Genomic DNA, 16207 nt, shown 5'->3' with positions numbered 1-16207 from the left:
ATGGGGTCGAGAGGTTCAGACACGTCACCATGAAGGGACGCAGTCTGACACCAACTTTATTCAGCATCTCATATTTATACAGAAGAGCGTGAGAAAGACAAGACAGTTGACATTTTTTCTTGGTTGGCCTATACATCTTACAAACAGTCACAAGAAATCTTGAGAGCATGGGAATGGCTCCCTGTTATTACTTCTTACACCAGATAACATTTCTCTGTGCGTGAGAAGTTTGCACAGAACTCCAGGTGCCTGCAGTAAATAAGCGCCTAATCTCTGGGGTGGCGGGACAGAGAGCTATGTTTGCAAGCAAACCCTCAAGGACTGAGGTAGCTCCCAGAGCTGTGTCCTTCGGACAAAGGACCCCGTTCTCACGGGCAGCTCCCTGCAGAAATACACCTGGATTTACTTGAAAAAGAGGAAAGTTATTAGAATATTTTAATGTAAATGTCATTTCACCGAGAAACTACAAATGGGATGAATGCTTGCTAATTTTCACTTTAATTTTGTTGATTAAAAATCCAAATCCCTCCAAATACATTGTTTATCAATACTTTTAAAGTTCAAAATCTAAATAGAGATCCTTTTAATCAATTAACATTATCTTGTATGTGTATATGTGTCGTGCATTGAGAAAATAGGAAATGTTTTATTTTTTATTTGAAAGTGGAAATTTTGGCTTCCAGTCTGCCACGTCACGTTCCCTGGTGACATCCAAATCATGAGTCTCGCAGTGGGCTATGCCTGATCACTCATGTCTGCAGCCAGGTGTGCAATTAGGTCTCTGGCATCTTGTATAATGGAAGGTATCTCTGAGCCATCCTCAGTCACCTGGGTTCCGAACAAGAACATCTTCCTGTCATTTCCCACCTCAGATAATGCCAAAGCTTCATGGATATCTGTAATGTGATAGGCTGCTTCAAGATCCTTCATAAGAATGGAAAAAGAATTGAGAAAAAGTTGGTTACTTTGCAACATTTTTGGATAGATACATTTATTACTCTCAATGACTGAACCTCCATTATAATATCGAGGATATTGTAATCCCATTACTAGGATCCTAAAGGCTGTTTGAATATAAAGATTTTCATCAGAATTATATCAGCATTTATGAGTTATTATCAAGAGTATTTTCTGGAACAAAGTTAAGCCAATATAATACCTTAATCAATTTCCTAACCAGTGTGATCTGCTTCTAGTTTTGTTTTTCCAATTTTGTCTGAATTTTCCCAAGATTTATTTTTTTAATTTTTAAAAATAACTTAATAATTTATTTATTGTTGGCTGTGCTGGGTCTTTGTTGCTGCATGGGCTTCTCTCTAGTTGTGGTGCTTGGGCTTCTCATCGTGGTGGCTTCTTTTATTGCAGAGCACAGGCTGTAGAGCTCGGACTTCAGTAGTTGCAGCGCAAGGGCTCAGTAATTGCAGCTCCCTGGCTCTAGAGCACAGGTTCAACAATTGTGGCTTAATGGCTCTGTAACATGTGGGATCTTGCCGGATCAGAGATCGAACCTGTGTTTCCTGCATTGGTAGGCAGATTCTTTTCCACTGAAGAATCAGGGAAGCCCTCCAAGATTATTTTTAATTTGTCTTTACAATAGAAGCTTGATTCATTAAATTGGTTTTTGTCCATATAATATTTTAGTGATTATCAGTTCAGTTCAGTTCAGTCGCTCAGTCATGTCCAACTCTTATTGATTATAGCATTTGCCAAATGTAAGTTTTCTTTTGCAAAAATTATTTCTACTGAACAAAAAGTTTTACATCAAATTTGGGGGGAAGGAGGGAAGTAGAGAAGGGATCAGGGACAGAATAAGTTTAGAAAATGGTGTAGTAGGTGAAGAAGGCTGAGAGGCAAGGGACAGATGGAGGGAAAGAAGATGAGATGGAGAAGTGGGGAAGGCTTAAAGGAGGAAAACCCATCCGAAGAAGCAGAGAGGGGAGAGATTAAAATGAGGAGACAAAAAGCATGTGTTTATGCTGCATGCTAAGATCGAAACATATTTCTTTGCCTCTCACACAACAAGAATTATTTATAGCAAATAACCTCTGATATTCCCTCTCCTAAATACATATGCAGATTCAGTTACAGTTTTTAAGTCTTCTGCAAAAGTTTAAACATTTTCACTCTTAACATTGAATTTGTAATTGGCTTTTTGTTTCATGGTGTTCTCCCAAAGTTTTAAAATAGTACAATATTGTCATTTTTTCTTGTACCAATATGAATCTATCAAATTCTTGTAAGTGTGAGGTTTTCTTCATGTGGTATCATTACCTTTTCTGGTTCTTCCACTTTATTGCCTGTCTGAAACCTGAATTCATTTAGTCTTAGAGCAAGTAGTGAATTTTGCAATTGTTTTAATGAATCTAGTAACATGTGGAGGATGTCTCAGGTTAAAAGAAATGCCACCAATGGAATTGGAGAGGAAGAAAATAGAAGGGTGTTGGAAGGGAGGAGGGGCTCCTTGTAATGATAAAAGAACATCAGGGATAAATATCAGGTGTATTCCATGCTCACATAATTTTGCCCTAATAGATGTCATCACTCAAAGAATAACGACAGTAAGATGACTTTTAAAAAAATATTTATGTAATAACTTGAAACAATGAGTCATCTAAAAGCTTAAGTTACTTTGATCAAGGAGTAATAACCAAGATGACCTTAAACTAGAAAGTGTGTTAGCTGCTCAGTTGAGTCCAACTCTTTGTGACCCTAGGGACTATGTCCCACCAGGCTCCTCTGTCCATGGAATTCTCCAGGCAAGAATACTGGAGTGGGTTGCTATTCCCTTCTCCAGAGGATCTTCCGGACCCAGGGATTGAACCCAGGTCTCCTGCATTGCAGGCAGATTCTTTACTGTCTGAGAATATCCAAACATTTTATTATTAAACCCCAGTAAAAGTTATAATTTGACACCAAATGGTCCTGTTTATTCAATTTGATGAAGAGATATAAACCACAAAGGAAAGCATCAATAAATTGGAGTATTAAAAATGAAAACCTGTGTATTAAAAAGAGAACCATAACAAAATAAAATGTTAACAATAGGTTGCTGCTGCTCCTGCTAAGTTGTTTCAGTCATGTCTGACTCTGTGCGACCCCCTAGACAGCAGCCCACCAGGCTCGCCCATCCCTGGGATTTTCCAGGCAAGGGTACTGGAGTGGGGTGCCATTGCCTTCTCCGCAATAGGTTGCTAGAGAAGATATTTGTAATGCATGTAACAGAAATAGGATTATTTTTCCAAAAGATATGAAAGACTCCTACAACTCAAATGAGAAAAGATAAACACCCAATAGGAATTTGGGGAAAGATATTAAAAGTTAATTCACAGATATGGAAATTTACTTCAAAGAATGAAACTAATTTGAAACTAATAACCAGTGAACATCTGAAAAAAATGTTCAGGCTCACTAGTAATTAAAGAAATGCAAATTAGAATAATAAGATAAAATTTCATTCTCACAAGACTGGCAAAAATGAAAGTTTGACAAACCAAGTATTAACAAGGGTGTACAGCTATAAAAACTATCATATACTGCTGGTAGGAAGAATAAATTAGTTCAATATCTTTGGAAAGCAACTTGGTAATATCTAGTAAAACTGAATATGTGAACGAAAAGTGAAAGGCGCAGGGACTATACAATCCTTGGAATTCTTCAGGCCAGAATACTGGAGTGGGTAGCCTTTCCCTTCTCCAGGAGCTCTTCCCAACCCGGGGATCGAACCCAGGTCTCCTGCATTACAGGCGGATTCTTTACCAGCTGAGCCACAAGGTACAAATCCCCAAACCCAGTAATTCCTCACAATTCCTTAGAGAACTGTTGGTACACGTCTATGAAAAGACACATACATGAAGATTCACTATAGAACTCTTTACAACAATGAAATATTGGAAATAACCCAAATGTCCAACAATAAAACGGTAAAGTGGTGGTATATTCATGCAATGCAATACTATACAGCTCACTTACATTTACCATGATCTTCTAAATCATCACAGTTTGTGGTACTTAAGATGTTAACTAAAAAAACAAAAACAAAAAAAACTCCAGCCTTTTAAAAAAAATAATCTGCTGGACTAGCATTTATGCTGGACTTTAATATAGGCTCCTACTTTTAGATCATCATTATAATGATTTAGTTTACTTCCATAAACACTCACTCATAGGAGTGGGAGAAAGGGTAGGAACTCGTATGACTGATAAGCCTGGCAATTGAGAGAGAGGCTACAGCATTACAAGCACACTTCAGAGATACTGCAAATTTGGTTCCAGACTACTGTGATAAAGTGAATACCGCAATAAAGTGAGTCACAAGAATTTTTTTTGTCTCTTGGTACATAGAAAATTTACTTTAACACTACTGTAATCTATTAAGTGTGTGATAGCATTATGTCTAAAAATATGTACACACCTTAATTTAAAAATACCTTATTGCTAAAAAAATGCTAACCATCATCCGAGCCTTCAGCAAGTCATTATCTTTTTATAATAGTAACATCAAAGGTCACTGATCAGAGATCATCATAACAAATATAATAATTCTAAAAGTTGGAAATATTGCAAGAATTACCAAAAGGCAACACAGAGACATAAAGTGAGAAAAAGAAGTTGGGGAAATGGCGCATATAGACTTGCTCCATGCAGGGTTGCCACAAACCTTCAATTTGTAAAAATCACAGTATCTGCAAAGCACAACAAAGTGAAGTGTGATAAAATTAGGTATGCCTGCACAATGCTATAGATGTTTAATGTTGTTTTAAATTTCTTTTATTGTAGTAAGATACACATAACAAAATTTTCCATATTACCATTTTGAAATGTACAGTTTGGTGTACAGTTAAGTAAATTCACATTATTGTACACCATCTTCAGAACTCTTCAACTTGTAAAACTGACACTCTGTACCCATTAAACAATAGCTTCCCATTTCTCCCTCTCTCAGCACTTGGCAACTACTATTTTTTTGTCTCTCTGATTTTAACTACTCTGTGCTTAGTCGCTCAGTCGTGTCCGACTCTGCGACCCCACGGACTGTAGCCTGCCAGGCTCCTCTGTCCATGGGGATTCTCCAGGAAAGAATATTGGACTGGGTTGACATGCCCTCCTCGAGGGTATCTTCCCAATCCAGGGATTGAATCCAGGTCTCCCACATTGCAGGTTGGTTCTTTAACCATCTGAGCTACCAGGGAAGCCCTTAACTGCTCTAGGGGACCTCATAAAAGTATAATCATACATTATTTGTTCTTTTGTTACTGGCTTATTTCACTTAGCATAATGTCCTTAAAGTTCATCCATGGTGTATCATGTGTCAGAATTTCCTGACACATTTAAGGCTGAATAATATCCACTGTATGTATACACCACATTTTGTTTATCCGTTCATGCGTGGATGGGCACTTGGGTTGCTTCTACCTTTTGGCTACTGGGAATAATTCTGCTATGAGCACAGGTGTGCAAACATCTGTTTGAGTTCCTGCTTTCAATTCTATTGATAATATACCCAGAAGTGGGACTGCTGGACTATATGAAAATTCTATTTTTAATTTCGTAGGGAACTGCCATACTGTTTTTCATAGCAGCTGCACCATTTGACATCCCCACCAACACTGCACAAGGTTTCCATTTCTTCATGAGTGTTTAATACTTTAATGCATGTGTGTGAAATTCAGGTCAGGCTAGCTAATCTAAAACTAATTCTGTATACTGACACATAGTGTGTGTGTGTGTGTGTGTGTGTGTGTGTGTGTGTTAGCCGCTTAGTCGTGTCTGACTCTGCGACCCCATGGACTGTAGCCTGCCAGGCTCCTCTATCCTTGGGATTCTCCAGACAAGAATACTGGAATGCGTTGCCATTCCCTTCTCCAGGGGGTCTTCCCGATCCAGGGATCAAACCCAGGTCTCTCAGATTCTTTACCATCTGAGCCACCAGGGAAGCCCATTATATATAGTAAGCACTCAAAGATTTTGTTGCAATCAATTCAACAGTCAGTAAATGTTTATTTGATTAAACTTAACAGATTTGTTGACTTCCTACTATATACAAGGTAGTATACTAGGTTTTACATGGGACACAAAGGTGAATGACAGTCTCTGTTCTGAACGAATTTACAGCTGTGGGCTTTCCTGGTGGCTCAGACAGTAAAGAATCTACCTATAATGCGGGAGACCTGGGTTCCATCCCTGGGTTGGGAAGATCCCCTGGAGAACAGAATGGCAATCCACTCCAGTGTTCTTGCCTGGAGAATTCCATGGACATAGGAGCTTGGCAGGTTATAGTCTATGGGGTCGAAAAGCATTCAGACACGACTGAGCGATTAACACTTTCGCTTTTACTTGGTATCTGTGAGGGGATTGGTTGCAGGACCCTAGAAGACATCAGAATCTGCTCAAGCCCCTTATATAAAATGGTGTCATTTCTGCAAATAACCTATGCACATCCTCCCATATACTTTAATCATCTCTGCTGCTGCTGCTGCTAAGTCGCTTCAGTCGTGTCTGACTCTGTGTGACCCCATAGACGGCAGCCCACTAGGCTCCGCCGTCCCTGGGATTCTCCAGGCAAGAATACTGGAGTGGGGTGCCATTTCCTTCTCCAATGCATTAAAGTGAAAAGTGAAAGTGAAGTCACTCAGTCACGTCCGACTCTTAACAACCCCATAGACTGCAGCCTACCAGACTCCTCCGTCCATGGGATTTTCCAGGCAAGAGAACTGGAGTGGGGTGCCATTGCCTTCTCTAGACTACTTATAATATCTAATACAAGGTAAATGCTGTGAAAACAGTTGCTCACATGTGGCAAACAGGAGTTTTACTTTTTGGAACTTTATGGAATTTTTTTTCCCCCTGAAAGGAGGGCTGATTGTATACTCCAGGAGACCTAATAGTATAAACTGAAATGAACATACAGCATATTATTGAATATTTAGCTCTTAAAAGCAGACGTTTCTTTGGGTCATCTACAGAGATGTGGTTGGACCTAGAGTTTGTCATACAGAATAAAGTAAGTCAGAAAGAGAAAAACATCGTATATTAACACATACATGTGGAATCTGGGAAAATGGTACAGATGAATCTATTTCCAAGGCAGGAATAGAAACTCAGAGGGAGAAAATGGACTTGTGGACATAGAGGGGAAAGGAGAGCGTGGGATCAATTGGGTGATTAGGACTGACATATATACATTACCAGGCTTCCCAGGTGGCTCATTGGTAAAGAATCTACCTGCCAATGCAGGAAGCGCAGATCCCCTGCTCCCCTGGAGAAGGAAATGGCAACCTGCTCCAGTATTCTTGCCTGGGAAATCCCATCAAAGGAGTCTGGCAGGCTACAACAGTCCATGGCGTAGCACAAGAGTAAGACACAATTTAGTGACTAAAGAACAACAACAAATATACACTACTTTATGCAAAATAGATAGCTAATGGGAACCTGCTATAAAGCACAGGAAGCTCAACTCAGCGCTCTGTGATGACCTCAGGGGGTGGGATAGCGGGTGGGAGGGAGGTCCAAGAGGGAGGCCGTATCTGTGTATTAGGACTGATTCACTTCTGTTAGCAGAAACTAACACATTGTAAAACAACTATCCTCCAATTAAAAAAAAATCAAATTTAAAAAATAAATTTAAAAGATCAAATTCAAAAAGTAAACATTTCTATTTACTGCATTAATAAAAAAATATTGAGTACACTTTATATTTGCACAGATGTTTACCTGTTTGTTTGCAAACACAACCAGAGGAAGGACTGGGTTTGTTCCAATTAGTTGATGAAGGTATTTCTTGGCTTCAGGTAATCTTTTGTGATCTGCTGAATCCACCACAAATACCAACAGCAAGCCCCTGGACAGGTACATTTCCCAATAGGAACGGAAAGGTTCGCTGCCGCCAACTACAAAGAAAAGCAAAGGAAGAAAACACACACACACACAAATCTCAGAAGAGTCTATCGAGGCAGCCAGGTAAGGCACATTTTGGTAATTTCTGAACACTGGCAGGTCTTCTGATAAAAGACTGCTGTGAGACTAGACACAATTCTGAGAACAACCAGAGTGATGTTTCTGGGGAAATGACTGGTGGGGATATTTACCCTCCACAAGCGGTTCACTAAGTTCTGGCACACAAAGGACCAGCGTGGTGGTAGTTTAGTCACTACGTCGGGTCCAACTCTTGCGACCCCACGGACTGCCAGGCTCCTCTGTCCATGGGATTTCCCAAGCAAGAATACTGGAGTGGGTTGCCATTTCCTTCTCCAGGGGATCTTTCCAACCCAGGCAGGGATCAAACTCAGGTGTTCTACCTTGCAAATTTGTACCACAGTGGATGCCTCTTGATCTGTTATACAGAGCAGTCATGACAGCCAGTGCATGTCTATCAAGCATGGATCAGTAAACAGGAGTAGTCTACTAAAAGAATTCAGGGTGGTGGGTTAAAACACGTTTCTCTAAAATGTCTTAAATGGACTGATTTAAATGTCATTGGCTAGCCTCTCTTGCACAACTTTTTTCCTTTGTCAAAACCCCAAATCTAATTTCCTTTCTTTAATCTTGAACTAAAAGTTAATATGATCCTGTGGGTATTTAAGAAGAGTTGCCTCAGGAAAAAAATGTCTTTGGGTTATTTCATTCTGCTGATGCTTCCCAGAAGAAAGTTTCCCAGATACAATGAATTTGGTTTTTATTTTTCTCCTGGGACAGAAATTGACAAACCATGGCCCACAGTCTAAACCTGGCTCAGCTCACTGCCTGTTTTTGTACAGCCTGTGAACAAAAAATGGATTTTACATTTTTAAACATTTGGGGGGAAAAAGAATTACCATTTTTTTAACATATGAACATTATATCACAGTTGGATTTCAGTACAAGCAAAGTTGTGTGACAACACAGACATGCAGGTTTGTTCACACATGGTCTCTGGGTTGCTTTCGCAGTACTGAGTAGCAGCAGAGAGATCATGTGGCCACAAAGTCTACGTTATCTACTCTCGAGCCCTTTGCAGAAAAAGTATGCAGAACACTGTATGGGCACTTAACAAAAACATTTCAAAAACTAATAGGAAAGGGTCTTTATTTGTCTTTCCTTTGTTTTCCTTTGTAGAGAGAGCCAGGCTGGTCATTCTTCAAAGTATTTTGTGTTTTAAAGAATGTAATCTAAGTAATTCATATCCTTTAACATACGAGCTTAAACAGGCATTCCCATTTTTTTTGCCAACACCATGACATTTCATCTATAATAGGAATTGTTATCTTTTAGTTATTAACTTTAAAAAAAAAATATTAGTTGGGGAGGGCACAGGACTGGAAAAAAAATTATTCATTTACTTATTGTTGGCTGCATCAGGTCTTAGTTGTGCTGTGGGGGATCGCCATTGTGTCGTACAGGCTACACTCCACTGGTGGAGTGAGGGCCCCAGAGCCTGGGCTTAGTAGTCATGGCGCATGGGCTCTGTTGTCCCGTGGCATGTGGGATCTTACTTCCCCGACCAGGGATCAAACCCATATCTCCTGTATTGGAAGGTGGATTCTTAACCACTGGACCACCAGGGAAGTCCCTAGATATTAACTTCTAATTTAATGGTAACATAGTTAGAGAACAGAGTTTATATGATGCCTCTTTGAAAACTCCATTAAGACTTGCTATATGGCCCAGGCAGTGCTCCGTGTTTGTTTACTGTTCCATGGGTATTTGAGAAGAATTAGACAATTTTATATTGTTCATTAGCTCAAATTGGTTGACTGTGTTCAAACATTATTTACTCTCTGCAATTTTTTTCTTCTTGATTCCATTAATAATTGACAAACATATGTTGAAACTCCTCACTCCAACAGCTCTGTCCATTTTCCCCCTTAATTGGAATCTTTTCTTTTTTCTTCCTATCTTCCTTTCTTTTTTTTCTCTTTCCTTTCCTTCCCACCACCCCCGACCCTGCCCTTTTTCACTTTTTATATTCTGAGACTCTTTTCTTAGCCATCTATTTCATTAAAAATATTATTTCTTCTATAGCTTCTGAGAAAATTGAAATCTCTATTCCTAATAATGCTTTTATCAGAAAGATTTGCCTACAGGTTTAACAGTTTCTCTGCCCACCATTTTCTCTTCACAATTGGATGAAAGCAAAAATTCATAGCATTTTCCTTGCATACTGGAGGTGGGGGTACAGAAAATGCCCGGTCCTCCGGCTTGAGCATCTTGATGGGTGAGGAGACATTTACTGATCAGTGGATTACAGGGACAGGAACAGATATGCAGCTATATCAAGCATTTGCTTGGACAGTGTTTGGTGTGAGAGGCCGATGAGACAGCCAGGTAGAGATGTCAGGTGACATTCGGGTATGTTTGGCTGGATAGATAAATTTGGGAGAGTGTAAAGAGAAGATAAGAGGATCTGATACAACTTTGGGAAACAGCAATATTCTGAGAGGCAGTGACTCCAGAATTACTTTAGAGTAGGGGCTTCTGGGTTGTGATCTGATTACAAGAGTATATATGTTGTGATCTGGTCATAAGAGGTTTGTGAATATTTGCATTTTCAAGAAGGAAGCACACTATATTTACTCAGATTGGATTTTTATGGGGGGGGTAGTAAGGAGGAGGGAGGCTGTTAAAGGAGAGGGTGCTAAAGCCTTCCTCTCAACTCCCTTTTATCACCACCACTGGAAAAAGGAGAAAATAAAAGGAACAGAAAGTGATTTTACCCACATTGCACCCTAGCATTCATCTACATATGCATTCTAAAAGTCTAGGAAAATTTGACCCAGGGTTTCATTTCATAAGGACCTATCATTCATTTCATATTCATTTTATCATTAATTTCACAAGGACCCATGTGATGTTGACATCGCATCTGGCTTAAGATTTGACAACCATGTGGCTATAAAAGCTATTAGCTACCCCCAGAAGCACTGAGAAAGAGCGCTTACTCTCCAGGAACTCCATCTGGCGGTCCTCAGTGCTGATGCACACTGCATTGAAACCTTGGGTGGGGGCCACACTGCGCTGGACTCGGTTTAAAGCTAGAAAGTGGAGAATACTGGTCTTTCCTGCCCCATCCAGGCCCAGCACTAGGATCTGCTTATTTTTCTCCTGTGAAACAAAAGATAAGGCAATAATATGCTATCAGGGCCTTGTTTTCTTGGCTCTGGGAAGTGCGCTTGCCAATATTTGTGAAATTGTATAAAACTTTGCAAAAAAAATTTAATAGGTCTAGAACAAACTGTACTAGTCAGTTTGTATTTTATATAATCAGTCATTACTTACATGATATTAACTGTATACCCTCTCTCCATCTTCCAACTCCTGGTCAATTTATCAAATAAATACTTTATATATATCAGGATTTATAGGAGGTGCCATATTTTCAGGGCCAATTTTCACTCTTCACTTGGCTTCCCTAGTTCATGACCACTGGAGACTGCACGAGAATTCAATTTGTTGTTTGGGGTCTTGGGACCTTCTTGGTCTATGTATTGACTCTGCCATTTCGCATGTAAGTATCTAAGGTCATAATATTAATCTGTCTTGTCTCCCCAAATTGAATCATAGATTAAAAGTTCTTAGGGCAAGGTTACTCTCTTCTGTACTTTTTAATATAAATATTAAATGAAAAGGCAAAGACTATAAAAATTGTTAAACTAGTTAAAATCTCATGCTAAAACCTGATGAACTAGATGTAAACTTTAGGAAGAAGTATTCCACCAGCCTTAGAAATTTTTATGACAAGTGTTTGAGGGACAAGAAGGGCAAGAGTGGTACGAAGAGAGAAAGAGAAAGTTCAGAGTGCTCAGAAAGGTGGCTTTTAGTGTACAAACTTCAATGTAAACAGTAATAAATGAGCAACCCAGTCAGACTGTTCACAGGAATTCTATTTCTCAAACAGCTTACCAAAGAGGTTTCTCATATATGGGGGAAAAAAAAACTTGGAAACATCTTCAAGGGCATTGGTTTAAAATAATAATCTTATACATTTCTGCTTGAACACTAAATGTCATTAGACATAGACTGCGTGCTAAGTCGCTTCAGTCACGTCTGACTCTGTGTGACCTCTATGGATTGTAGCCCGCCAGGCTCCTCTGTCCATGGGATTCTCCAGACAAGAATACTGGAGTGGGTTGCCATTTCTTTCTCCAAGGGATCTTCCTGACCCAGGGATCGAACCCAGGTCTCCCACATTGGAGGGAGATTCTTTACTGTCTGAGCCACCAGGGAAGCCTTAGACTAGATTTCTGTTAAAAAAAAAAAGTGATCCTCAACAGCACTATACGTCTATCCCATGTCCCTCCTGTCTGTAATATAGAAGATCTGTGTAAAAATAAGATGTTTTAAGGTCTGCTGTAAGAGAGACTTATGTACGGGGAATCATTTATGAAACCTGTCTAGTGAGTAACAGAATGTTTTAAAGTAAATGTTTGTTACTGGAGTGAATTATTGATGGCTCTTAAAGTAAATGGCTCTTCCATAGGTGTTTCCTATATCCATCCCCGCTTCCTCCCCATTCTCTTCCATCTGCATCTAAATGTTATAGTGTCATTCTCAGAGTCATGGTAAGGAAAAGGGACTAGATGCTGCTCTAAGGGGATGTCATTGGTTGATTTTAAATGAATGCTTTAAAGCAATGGTGACCAAGAAATGGCCGCAAGATGTAGACTGTGTCCCCTCATTATCTCCACCAATGGCTCCACAATCAGGCTACCCCAACATATTTTATCAGTTTCAAGATTTCTTTTTTCACATTTTAACATCTCTGAAATGAGGGCTTTGCAATCTATAGTATGTCATATTTTGGCTGGAAGCATTTTTTTTCCTTTCTCTGTGGTACCTAAAATAATGGCATCTTGGATCTTATGAATTTTGTGAATAAAAACCATTCCCTATTCCCTTTCCAATCACATCGCTGCCACTAACCTGACCCTATTTAGAAATTCTGTAGTCATTGATGCTTTACATTTTGCTTACTTTTTAGTCTAAAATACAAGGTTCCTCACGTTTATAATCTCTTAGAAAAGCTGGGGTTACTGTAAACCAAGAGTTCAGACATGAAATATGATTCAACATCACTGTTCCTTGTTAAAAGTTATTCCTTTAACTATAATGAATCTATATAGTCTGTTTTGTGTGTTCAGTCTCAAAGTTGTGTCCAACTCTTTGCAATCCCATGGACTGTAGCACACCAGACTTCCCTGTCCTATTTCCAAGTTTGCTCTAACACGTCCATTGAGTTGGTGATGCTATATAACCATCTCATCCTCTGCTGACTTCTTGTGCCTTCAATCTTTCCCAGCATCAGGGTCTTTTCCAATGAGTGGGCTCCTCACATTAGGTGGCTAAAGTAATGGAGCTTCAGCTTCAGCATCAATCCTTCCAATGAATATTCAGGGTTGATTTCCTTTAGGATTGACTGGTTTGATCTTGCAGTCTAACGGACTCTTAATTAAGTCTTCTCCAACACCACAGTTTGAAAGCATCAGTTCTTTGGCTATTTTACCAGAGATCAAATCTCTGTTAATAATTCATATTGTTTAGAACCAGAAAGCAGCTCTGAGCCCAGGAACTCCAGGAGTACAAAGCACACTAAGTTGAGCCAAATAATGCTTGTTTTTTTCCTTCTCCCCCAGTTTTTAAATTGTGGCAAAGTACACAACATAAAGGGCTTCCCAGGTGGCGCTAGTAATAAAGGATCCACCTGCCAATGTAGGAGATATAAGAGATATGGGTTCCATCCCTGGGTCGGGAAGATGCCCTGGAGAAAAGCATGGCAATCCACTCCAGTATTCTTGCCTGGAGAATAGAGGAGCCTGGCGGGACACCATCCACAGGTCACACACAGTCATACACAACACAAAATTTACCATCTTAACCATGTTTAAACCCAGAGTGATATAGACTCCATTCATAATACCATGCAACCATCACCACTAGCCATAACTATTCATCTTGTAAAACAAACTGTACTCATTAAAATGCTTACCCCCCCATCCCCCAACATTCTGCTCTTTGAGTTTGAATACACTAGGTAAACCATCTAAGTAGAATCATACGTATCTGTCCTTTTATGACTAAAAGGCTGGTTTCTGAGGCCTCTCAGTTAAACCTTTGTGACCCTCTCTTCTGGGTGCTGGTGATATGAAAACAATGTAAGTAATAGCAACCAGAGCGCCCAGAGAAAAGGTCCAGGCAGTCCCAAAACACATCCTGCACAAATTCAAGAAACCTACACCTTCCCCTCCCCCCGCCCCCACAAAGCAGAAAAGACTGGAACAGAGAGAGCACGTGTGGTGAGGGTCTGGGGGCTAGTGTTCGGCGCCGGCCAGAGACGGAGCTGGAAAAAAGGCTATTCCCAGCACCGCTGTGAACATCAACAAGGTGTCTTCTTCAACACTAGACCTGGACACAGGGTCGGGGTTAGGGGTGAGTGGGCGAGCGGCTGAGAAGGGGCTCGCGATGGGTCGTTCGAAGCTTGGCACATTCCGATTCCATCCGCGGATACAAAGCCGGCAAACGAGACCGTATTCCTTCGGGCGCGAGCCCACCGGGGGTCTCGCACGTAACAGAGCCGGCGAAACACTGGACAATGGCCTCGGGTGAGGGTCCGAGGCAGCGGTCTCTTACCAGCGGCTCCAGCGGTATTTTTATCAACGTGCTGTTGTCCTTCTCTTTCTCCTTGAATTGTTCCTTCTCTTTCTCCGTCTCCCGCTCTTGCCTCTTTTCATCCTCATTTCTCTTACTTTTCTCCTCCTTCCCGTTCTCCTTTTCCTTAATTTTCTCCTCCTTCCCCTTTTCTTTCGCCTTAATTTTCTCCTCCTCCCCCTTCCCAGTTTTCTCCTTCCCGTTCTTTTCCTTAATTTTCTCCTCCTTCCCCTTCCCAGTTTTCTCCTTCCCGTTCTTTTCCTTAATTTTCTCCTCCTTCCCCTTTTCTTTCTCCTTAATTTTCTCCTTCTCCACCTTCTTTTTGTTTCTCTCCTCTTTTTGCTGAATTTTCTCTTTCTCCGGCTCCTTGCCCTTCTCCCTCTTTACTTTCCCCTTCTCCATCCCCACCACCTGGGTTTCCTTCCCTCCTCCCGCGCGCCCGCGCGCTGGAGCCACGGGGCGGGATGTGGGCCGGAGTGGTCGCCGCGGTGGGGGCAGCGCCGGGGGAGACGTAGGTCCACGTGGCGTACACCGCCCCCGCGGTAACCGCCAGCCCCTCCCACCCCAGGGCCCCGGGCTGCAGCTTGGGCATCTTGCGCTCGCTCGCCAGCCAGCGGGCTGCGCGCAGCAGATTAGTCGAATCGCGGGTGGGAGACAGATTGAAGAGCGTAAAACGTGGGAGCTAAAGAAGGGGCGAGCCCATTCCAGGGGACCCGGGAGACCCGCCCGCGGGAGCTGGGAAAGACCGCTGAAGCAGGAAAAGCGTCTTCAGGTGTCGCTTCCTCGGAAGCGCGCGCCACGGCGAGATGCGCTTGGACTGGGTAGGCGTCTCAGAAAGGCCTTTCTCGCCCGCCCATCTCAGCCTCTCACTTCCCCGGCCTCCTTCCAGCCCGTGTGTCTCCTACCAGAGCGCTGGAGAAGGCGCCCGAGTCCTGAGAGCCCCAGGCTTTCCTGCCTTCCCCTCGTCAATAATGTCTGGAGGGTGAAGTTGGCTCTCTCCCCGCTCCTCACCCGTCCTATTTAAGTCCACCAGCAGCGTCTAAAGCCGCTATCCAGGAGGCTTAAGGAAAAAAGGAATGTGACCGGTTCCCTTATTTTAAATGTTACATTTCGCTTTAAAAAATCGCTCTGGAGATAAGTCTGCCAGGATCACAGCTACTGGTAAAACCAGGCATTAAAACCAGTACCTTGGCCGCCTCATGTGCAGAGTTGACTCACTGGAAGTCTCTGATGCTGGGAGGGATTGGGGGCAGGAGGAAAAGGGGACGACAGAAGATGAGATGGCTGGATGGCATCACCGACTCGATGTACGTGGGTTTGGGTGAACTCCGGGAGTTGGTGATGGACAGGGACGCCTGGCGTGCTGCAATTCATGGGGTCACAGAGAGTCCAACACGACTGAGGGACTGAACTGAAACAAAACTGTTGTTCCCAATGATCGAATACATAGTAAATTAGATACCCATGGGGGTCTGCAAAGGTGGTGTGAGAAGTGTACGGATGGTCCTTTTTATTATTTCGTTCAACTGCACTCTTTAGTGGAGAAGGCAATGGCAACCCACTCCAGTATTCCTGCCTGGAGACTCCCATG

The 16207-nt window shown here is 41.7% G+C and overlaps 1 protein-coding gene across 1 annotated transcript; it reads right to left on the bottom strand.

Annotated features, from left to right (window-relative positions):
• Positions 1-308: 308 nt before the first annotated feature.
• Positions 309-15117, bottom strand: ARL9 (ADP ribosylation factor like GTPase 9). The gene is made up of 5 exons (XM_027544569.1): positions 14932-15117; positions 14599-14796; positions 10914-11076; positions 7711-7886; positions 309-924 (listed from the first exon to the last, which is right to left on the bottom strand). Exons 1-5 carry the CDS (start codon positions 15016-15018, stop codon positions 736-738), a joined length of 813 nt encoding a protein of 270 aa, XP_027400370.1. The 5' UTR covers positions 15019-15117; the 3' UTR covers positions 309-735.
• Positions 15118-16207: the final 1090 nt, after the last annotated feature.

This window comes from Bos indicus x Bos taurus, chromosome 6 (assembly GCF_003369695.1).
Source record: "Bos indicus x Bos taurus breed Angus x Brahman F1 hybrid chromosome 6, Bos_hybrid_MaternalHap_v2.0, whole genome shotgun sequence".
In the NCBI taxonomy this organism is placed as follows: domain Eukaryota; kingdom Metazoa; phylum Chordata; class Mammalia; order Artiodactyla; family Bovidae; genus Bos; species Bos indicus x Bos taurus.
The sequence above is the reverse complement of the archived record's forward strand: the minus strand, read 5'-3'. Positions and strand labels throughout refer to the sequence as shown.

Coding starts and splice junctions, on each gene's coding strand:
- ARL9 (XM_027544569.1), bottom strand. CDS start 15,018: ATGGAGAAGGGGAAAGTAAAGAGGGAGAAGGGCAAGGAGCCGGAGAAA. Junction 7,887..10,913: donor CCAGATGGAGTTCCTGGAGA/GTAAGCGCTCTT, acceptor TTTTCTTTGTAG/TTGGCGGCAGCGAACCTTTC. Junction 925..7,710: donor TTGTGTTTGCAAACAAACAG/GTAAACATCTGT, acceptor ATTCTTATGAAG/GATCTTGAAGCAGCCTATCA.